General features: G+C 31.1%; 1 protein-coding gene across 1 annotated transcript; it reads left to right on the top strand.

Moving 5' to 3' along the window:
• The first annotated feature begins 6,196 nt into the window (after positions 1-6,196).
• Positions 6,197-6,709, top strand: LOC132612887 (protein MAIN-LIKE 1-like). Its single transcript, XM_060326963.1, has one exon. The coding sequence runs from the start codon at positions 6,197-6,199 to the stop codon at positions 6,707-6,709; it is 513 nt and encodes a 170-aa protein (XP_060182946.1).
• Positions 6,710-10,124: the final 3,415 nt, after the last annotated feature.

Below are 10,124 nucleotides of genomic sequence, written 5' to 3'. Positions count from 1 at the left end.
AGGAAAAGTAACAAAACTTGGGACGAAATCTAAACTGTGAATCTTCAATTGCAATTTGCAAATTTGAATCTTACAAGAGTATTATTTCTTCCTAAGAAAAGCTTCAAAATTGTAGCACCTACTATATTTTCTTTGTTTACAGTTTACTTTCAACAAAGGGACGTATTCACTATAGTTCATAATTTTTGTTTGTTTGTTTGTACAATTAGAGTTCACGTTATGTGTTTTCTTTTCCCGTCAAATGTTCATGTTATGTGTTTGATATTTAAATGGTTTGCTTAAACCAAATTATTCTTCTATTTACATTCAACAAACAAACTTGACGTTTAGAGAATAGCTTTTATGTGACTATCAAAGATTGTGGTGCGGTGGTATGAACTTCTCAATCCTTAACTAGAGATTTTAGGTTTAAACAATCAAATTGGAATTACATTTGGTAGGGAGCACTATACCTCCCAAAGTGAGACTTCATGTCGCGAATTTAAATTAATCGCATCCTGAAACGAATATCAAATATCGTGAAACTAAAAAGAAAAGAATATATGGCTTGTCATATGCGCCAAAGACTCCACATGTTTTTACCATGAAAACAATTAATCTAATTATCAAGAGGTTAGAAAATATATGACTACTTTGAATCAAGAAGATCCTTGTCACCTAATTGGTATTTCCCTATGCACTATAATTATGTGAAAAGAACAGTTCAATGTCCTAAACATGTAGGGATCTAGTAGCTCAGTTGATTGACCACCTGAACTTTCACTTTCTTGATGAGGATTTGAATCCCCACGTTGTAATCCCCTCCCCCATTTTCCCTTCTCGTACCCCCTATGTAATAAAACAATTTAAAAAAAAAAAGTCCAAAACATGTGAATCTTGTAACGCTTAAAACCCAATGACTTGTCTAAATCACTCGTTTTGTTTTACCTTTATAAGTTAAATAATTTGGCTAAATAATTGAAATAATACGAGACTAGAGTATATAAATACGCATTTAAACATCTATATTTCAAATTAATTGAAAAACTGTCGTGTATGGTTGAGATGTATATGTTCAAATTAACACCACCAAACATATTAAGACGTATTAGAATGTCCAGAACAATGTCATCAAAAGTTTGTTTTGATAGTATGTTTTATGAATTCGAGTTTGAATCCTTTTTTGTTTGGGAGTAACAATTAGTAATTCATTTATTTGTATTCTTTCCCTCCTAATTGACAGATGCAAAAACACGCAACAATTATTAGCTCTAACATAATCAATAATTAATTTCCTTTCTTGTGTAATTTCTTTATTAAAATATATCTTTCAAGATTTGATTGGCCATAAGCATTTTCCTAGATGACTCTGCTCTGGTCTAATTAATCTAGAATACGTCAAATAGGAATTTTCATTATCAAGCTTTACCTAACACCAATAAGCAAATTTGAGTTTAACATCTATTACTTAACTGATTAGACACCACTTAAAGCCTTTTCTCTATCTCTATCTCTCTCTCTCTTTTAAACATTAATTTAGCTACTAGTTTTGTCATATTTTTATAACCTGTAACGGGTTATTTTAGGAAATTAAAGTTCGTAATTAGTCAACAGTAATCATATAATTGACAGTATTCCTCGTTATCTTTTTTTTTTTCGTCGTATTCCTCTTTATCTTTCACTATCCTCTAATGTGTCACATCCTTAATTGCCAAGCCGATCGAATCTCTTTATAAAAAAAAAATTAAACTATCTATAATGTCATTTTCACACTGTCCAAAAAAATTACCAATACATCAGTCCTTTAGTGAACACTTTCTATATTAATTATATGATAATTATATGATCTTTAATATATTAATTTTAATTTCTTTTTAATCATACTCTCTTTTTTATACCCCAAAAACAGCTGGATTGTGAAAACCTTTCACCTCTAGTAGTTGCAAGTTGCAACTTTCAAGAAAATGAATTTTAATAAGAGATCATGAGTTAAATGAGATTGTTATTGAAGTTCTTTTTTGGCTGTACTGTTAATTTTATTCAAACCACTGCTTGCCGTGGAAAGCAGGAACTTCTGTTAATTATTTTATAACCTTGAGAAAGAATCAATGACTTAGACATATAGACAGATACGTTATAGGCTGGAAACCATAACGAAAAAAATGTACTTAAATGCATACTGATATCCTAGCAATTTTTTCACTAGGTATGAATTTATGAAATTGTACTCGATATGGAGTACATCACACGCACACAAACATTAGCTTTAGCTGTATCTAATATATTCCAAATTTTGTGTAATACTTTACAAGATTGGTTGTTACTATGGTTACATCTATCTTTCTATAACGGCGACGTTTGTCCGAATATTTATTTTTAATACTATAATGAAGTGTTCTTATAGAGAACGTATAATGAAACACAATAAGAAAACCCGATTCTAAAAATACTTGACTTTTATAGTAAAATGTTATTATAAAGAGTGAAGCCTAACTTACCCCCTTAACATATTGAGTTTGGGAAACAATACCCCCTTCACATCTTGAATGGCACAATAAACCCCATAGATCTTAAATCAATGACTAGAAATGATTTGAATTATTTCATATATTTTTTAAATGTCAAAAACGACCTTCAATTAATATGAACTATAACATGTACTCTTTTAAATTGACTAAAGAACTGAAGCAATAGCATTGTATAAAAATTAAATTTCATACCTCTTTTTTTAAAAAAAAAAAAAATCTTTTTCTTTTGATATTTAAAGTCTCATTTTGTTGCATGCCTCTTTTTTTTTTTTTTTTTTTGTAGAGCTCCAAATTATATTGACCATTTTATTTAATATTACTAGTATTGAAAGCTTTATTTCACGGGATCAAAAATAAAGGAAAATTTATTTCAACTATTCAATTTGTAAAAATAGTTATTCTATTTCCATATCACTCTTTCATATCAAAAGACTTTTATACATTTTTCAAATCAAGAATGAAATATTACCAAAACAATATTCATTAAAGTTGTATTAAGTGTGCAAATTTTAGTTAACGACCCTAAAAATTTGAGATTAGAAAATAATACCTCGTTCATCTCCTGTATATGAAATAAAAACCTTATTTGAGTTAAAATTTTCAAGTAATTACAAAAAATATTAAATATCATATCAGTTATTAACTATATTATATTAGAGATTATTATATTTTATTCAAGGTATTACGAATAAGATAGTTTACAAAATAGTTAGATGCTTTACAAAAATTTAGTTGTAGTAAAATTTAAATATTGATAATAATATAAATGGCGATATATATCAAGACATTTTTAAAATTTGAGCTCTAAAATAAAATAAATATACGATGAAACCTAATGGCCGGGTTTTAAAAACCAAAAGAAAAGATAGATGTATAAATTTAGTTATAAAATACCATTACTAAAATATTTTCGTTACTGAAATAATATATCACAATTTATACTGATGAGGATCGTTATTATCATTTAAAAAATATATGAAATAATTCAACTCCTTTCTAGAAATTGCTTTAAAATCATAGAGATTTATTGTCCCATTGAAGATGTGAAGGGAGTATTATTTCCCAAACCCAATATATTAAGTGGGTAAAGCGAACTACAATACTCTATTATAAAGGATAATTGTTATAGCGAGATCTCACTATATTCGCCTTAGACTAAATTTTCTTGAAATGGCTACATGAAGCGCTTGAACTTATAATTCTGTATCAGCTCATATTAGAAAGAAATTCCTTTCTTTAATACATGTTGTCAAGTAAAACAATATAAAGGGGAAATGAAGGAGAGTTCATGGTCATGGATTTGAGAGTCCGGAGTCAAAATGGCTTATTTTTGCAGCCATTAGATAAAAATAGTATGCTTTTTTTTTAGACCAAAACGGATATTTCGTTGGATAACCAACGAAATACCCACACAACGTACTGTTGCGGTGCCGAAAGAATTACTTGCATTTCGCTACATGTGTAGCGAAATGCAAGAATTTTTTTTTCCCTTTGCATTTCGTGAATCAATTCACGAAATAGGCTTATCCTAATATTTATTTTCTTCTTCGTGAATTAAATCAACGAAACTGATTTATTATTATTATTTTTTTTTTTTTGCATTTCGTGATACAATCAACGAAATAGGTGTTTTTTTTTATTTCGTGAATTAAATGAACGAAACTGATTTATTTATTTTTCTATGCATTTCACGAATCAATTCACGAAATAGGTGTTTTTTGTTTTTTTTTATTTCGTGAATAAAAACGAAACTAATTTGTATTTTTTTTTTTTTTGCATTTCGTGACACAATCAACGAAATGCCCTTTTTTTTTTTTTTTTAATTTCGTGAGTAAAAACGAAACTTTTTTTTTTTTTTTGCATTTCGTGACACAGTCAACTAAATGCCTTTTTTTTTTTTTTTTTTTAATTTCGTGAATTAAATGAAAGAAACTGATTTTTTTTTTTTTTTTTTGCCTTTCGTTGTGCAATTCACGAAATAGTTTTTTTTTTTTTGCAATTCATATAAAAACAAAATTGGAAATATATATATATATATATATATATATTTTGTATTTCGTTGATACATGAACGAAATAGGATAATTATTTTTTACATTTCGTTTATATAAAAACGAAATAGGAAAATATAATTTTTTTTTTTTGCATTTCGTTTATGTTCCAACGAAATATGATTTTTTTTTTATTTCGTTCATATTCCCTTTTTCTGCTCCCCACTTTTACCCTATATTATTTTACCTTATCCTCTCCATTCTCCATTCTCCATTTTTCCTTGTCCATTCTCCATTCTCCCTTCTCTATTTTCCATTCTTCCTCTACCTCAATTCTTTCTCTTCTTCCGTTCTTGATTCTTTTCTTCTTTTTTCTACTAATCCTATCACAAGGATTCCTCAACTTTTCCTCCATAATCTTCTTCAAATTGAGGTAATTTATTAATTTTATAAGTTTTTACATATATTTTTTGATTTAGTCATTATAAATTAGTTCACATTTATTTTTTTGATTTATTTATATGTTATACTTAGTGTAGTAGACTATAATAAAGAAAACAAAAGTTACAAGTTTAATTAATCAATAGTTGGTAATTTCAGTCGTTGCTTCAATTAAAAAAAGCTTTTAAAAAATGTTAGTAGAGTTTATTGGTCAACGAACTACAATTAAAATACTTAAAAAATCGTTGAAGCTACTGATTAAAAAGGTATAAATTTATATTATAAAATGCTCTTTTAGTTAGTCATTTTCATAGAACAACAGTTAAAAAAAAGATGAAGAAATTGTGAGGAAAGTAAGATTGTTAAATATAACATAAAGATATTTGTATCATTTGTTGGGTCATTTTCTATGTTCAAATTGTGACTAGTCGTTGGAGATTATTTTCTGTTGATAAGCATGAAGAATTTTTAATTTTCAAATTAAAAGTATAAGATCAAGAAACTGTGAGGAAGTTGGAGTTGTTTTTGAAGCTAATAGACAAAAATAGCATGTCCTTTTTTTTTAATACCAAAATGGGTATTTCGTTGGATAACTGACGAAATACTATTCCGATCCGTTAAAAAAATATATATATTTTCCTTGCATCCCCTCTCCAGTCATATGCTTTGTTTTAAATAGAAAAGAAGTAGTTATATGTAAGATGAATATTATTATGGCAATTAATTATGAGCTTAACCAAAAGTTTAATTACATTTCGTTCACCACATAGAGAACTGCAATTATTTTTTGACAGTTTTACTCTTATTAATTTTTTTTTCTTTTCTCACGTGATAATATATCTTATAGTTTGACCTTTATTGACTTTCCTATTGAATATATAGTAAACAATTCTGTAATGTGTTGTCCATTATTCTAATAGCAGTGGCTTGGTGTTGCAATGTTATAGATATGGATCGTCTCAAAGTCACTGTACATCCAGGTCCAGAAAACTATGATTTATTAATACTCTAGCATGAGCATCGATCCCAGGTTGTGTGGGATGGAAAATTGACTGGAAAGAACGCGTGTTTAACTATACGTCGTGCGGATCATGAATTCTGAAATCACGTGAGGCAATACCCTTTACATAATCGCATCCTTAATTACTTTGAGAGGTGTGGATTTGGGGGAGTTTTAGCAGTAGGTAATGTGCAGTATGATGAAGGAATCATCACTGCACTTATTGAGAGATGGCGTCCAGAGACGCATACATTTCATATGCGGACTGGCGAATGTACCATCACACTGCGGGATGTCGAGGTGTTATATGGCATTCCCGTGGATGGCCACCCATTGGTGCAGAGAAATGTTAAAAATATAACTAAATCAAGGTGGCAGGAATTGATGTACGACCTTACTGGTTGGTTGCCCGGAGAAGAAGCAATTATAGGTAATACCTTGTTGGTAATAACACAATTATCTAATCATTTGGGAACCTTGATTGCCAATAATGATATTATTGATGAACACACTGACGGGGCTGAGGTACAAAAGAGGGTCAGGTTGTACCTGCTTTGGTTGATTGGTGGCAATATATTCCCTGATAATAGTGGTTCAAAGCTTAGTTTACACTTCTTGCTTGACATAATAGACCTTGATGCAATAGGCGGGAAAGCTTGGGGAGCGGCAACATTATCATACTTGTACAGTTGTTTATGCCGTGCTTTGATGGCCAATAGCCGTGATGTTTGTGGATTTATTGCTTTGTTACAGGTACATGAATTTCAATAATATATTGCTCTACTTCAGTAGAAATAAGAGATCAAGCAGCATTCTTATAACCTCCATTACCCAAATTTTGAAAAATGAAATTAGGAATCGAAAGTCGAGCTTTATTATAAACACTAAATGTACCACTATATATGATGCAATCTGGATTATTAATATTTGTGTATAATTCTAAATGTCAGCTAACCATATTTCCTTGAGTTGTCACGCTAACAATTTAAAAGTATTGCTTGATACACGTTTAAATAGTCAACTTCTCTGCTATCTTTTAAATAATATTTTAGATTTTCTAGTGTTATAATTTGTATAATAAATCATTAAAAATTATAATATTGTCGAATAGCTTGCACAACAATATTAGTACATTATCGGAACGCAACCATAACAACACAATTTTCATGTGTATTTTCGGGTTATTTTATTTAGTTCAAAAAATATTTATATAGTTAAATTTACTTATACAGGTTTGGGCTTGGGAGCGAATAATCCCGATGCAGCCATTACTTCGTCCCCCAAGAGTAAACGAACGAGATATTGTATTTGCGCAGAAGTGAACTCGTCGTGGAGTTCGTGAAAGCGAGGCACGAGCTGTGCTAGTAGTTTGTAGGGATGTTTTAGACAACCTAACTGATGATCAAGTATTTTTCCTTTTAAATTTTTTTGATAAGAAATGTGAAAAATATAACAACAATAGAGTTTTTATAGATTTGTTCATTTTTTGCTTAATCGTACTATGATAATGGGTTAATTTTGTTTTAACTTGTTATAGCTAATTTTCTACAACTTGCTACTTGTTGTGATATTTTTTAGATCCCATTTCTTCTTTTAGCATAATTAGTATTTTGTGTAGGTTTGTTTTAATGGCTAGAAGGTTACTAAAGTATTTTATTTTGTTTTTATTTCCATCAAAATTCATTATGGAATTTTCAAGTTAGCCTGTTCTTGTTATGCTTTGGAACTGAATAAAAAAGAAAGTGCTCCTAGCAAGGATTTGGTCATGATACGCTTTCTACTATTGAGTATTTTTTATTCTTCATTTGCACGGTTTGGAAATGATGAAATTTTGTGTATTTAGAAGGAAGGAAATTGCTTGAATGTTCTAATCTTTACTTAACTGAAAATGCATAATGGACGTTTGTTGTAATGAGAAAATTTATAATTTGTAGTATAAATTATAAATGACTGTATAATATTTTGGCTATCGTAGTTTGTGTGGGAGCCTTATACAGAGGCCATCAATGATGGACTTCCGGAGTGGTGCCGACGTGGTCAAGACATTTGGATGGTGCAGTTGCCACTCATTTGTGGGATCTACCGAGAGTGGCACATGGCGGGTCGGGTCAACAAACAATTTGGCAAGGAGCAGTCTGTTCCGGGACCAATCCCCCACATAGACCATTTCATTTTTCACTGGACAAGCGATTTAAGATAAGTCAGGAGATGAGGGAAAAATTTTAGGAAGCAGAATATTTGTGGGAACGCCGTCGGGAACTAATAGTTGAAGCTCCATATACTACTGTAACTCCCAGACCGGATTCTGAATATTTTAAATGGTACCGGAGGTACTCCCGCACCTTGATAGGAAATCCAGAACGTACCGTGGATAGGGGATACCAACACCTCGCAGGGAGGCACGAAGCACTGGTACGTAACTTTTGGTGCATGTCAAGTTAAATAGACAGTTAATGATGTACTATATAGTTTTCTAATATTTGAGTAGAAACAAAATTACTGGTAGTACTAATTAATATATCTTGAAAAATAGTCTAAGAATTTGACTTACTACACTCATCCAATGCCAGTATTCAGGCAAATTTACCATGAAAATCTTAACCTAGGTGCTTCGATTTTTATACTTTATCTCTTTCGTTATTTAGCAAAAAGACTGTATAATAATAAATTGACCATGATTATGAAAGTAATTTAATTATATTTTCTAACTAAATCATCATATAAAGGATTTGGAACCGATTTACATGCAAATACATGTGTATCATATGTATTAAATATTATAGTAATATTAATAACTATATCGTATATGATACACATTAATTTCTTTTTGCCAATCAGTGGCTTTCTTACGTCACTGTTTGTTACATTTACAAATCGGATGATGACATGCCTAACGAACGCCCTTAGACCAACTATGTGTTATGTTTTTTAATTTTCAATTATAATGTAATTTTATGTTCATTCAATAAAGTGTTGTGTAAGTTCTATCCAACAATAACTGTTAAATTAAAGACAAAATTAAACTCTACAATACGAACCGTTTATATTTTAAAGTAAGGACGACAACATATTATTGAAGATTACATAAGATAACAAAGATTACATAAAATAACAATAACATAGAACTCACGAAAAAACTTAACAGTAAACAAGCAACAACAACTACTGAGTACGATTAGGGCAACCATTTTTGTTATGACCGGTTTGCCTGCAAGTTCCACACCTCCTAGCCATGCGAGCAGGAGCAATATCCATTTCATTCCTCCTTCTAGTTGTTCTCTAGGCTCCAGAAGTTCGCTCGTATGTAGTGTTTGCAATTAAACAGAAGGGACTTGCAGGCCAATATGCCTCATCACCCAAGGGAGAAAAATTTTCACTGTATGTTTTCTTGTAATACCTACAACTGTAGTACTTGCTAACATAGTCCTTAGGCTGAATTTTACGGATCCGACAGAATTTAATTGCATGGGAACATGGCATGTGGTAGTTTTTCCATTTCCCACACGAACATTTTTTTCCATTGTCAGAGACTTTATGGACATTTCCACCCTTACCTTCGTGTGCAAATGTCAAAATCTCGAAGACCCCAGTCACAATGTTGTAGTTCATCATATCAGTGTGCATGGCGGCCCTATCCCAATATTCATGGAACTTCTTATCAACACCGGGCGGCCAAGTCTTCTTATTTACCATTAGCAGAGCAGCAAGGGCGCTTCTTTTAACAAAATGATCAACAAGATTTTTAAAGGTCAAGGGAACCATGACAGTAACAGGCAATCCACGGGCTTTCTTCAATAAACCGTTGTAAGACTCAGAGACATTTGTCGTCATAGCCCCCCCACCTATAACCACCGTCCTTATACAATGTCCATTTTTCCTTCGGAAGCTCGCTTAACCACATATGCGCTGCAGGTGACAAAGTTTTGATTTGTTGCATCCTCATTTGGTATTTCTTCTTCTGGTGCTCTGTAGCAGCCAACCACATTAGCTTCTCAAGATCAGAGTTAAGAAACTTTTTGTTAAAGTTGCTTTTTAAATGTCGAACACAAAATCTATGATGTGTGGTGGGTGGCTGTAACCATTCATGTGTCATTACACATTGCAAGATCCCTTGGTGACGGTCAGAAATTAGTCCAATGCCTTTTCTATCACAAACAACATGTCTCCATAATAAACTGAGAAACCA

This window comes from Lycium barbarum, chromosome 10 (genome assembly GCF_019175385.1).
Source record: "Lycium barbarum isolate Lr01 chromosome 10, ASM1917538v2, whole genome shotgun sequence".
In the NCBI taxonomy this organism is placed as follows: domain Eukaryota; kingdom Viridiplantae; phylum Streptophyta; class Magnoliopsida; order Solanales; family Solanaceae; genus Lycium; species Lycium barbarum.
Note: the sequence above shows the minus strand (reverse complement) of the source record. Positions and strands in the feature narration are given on the sequence as shown.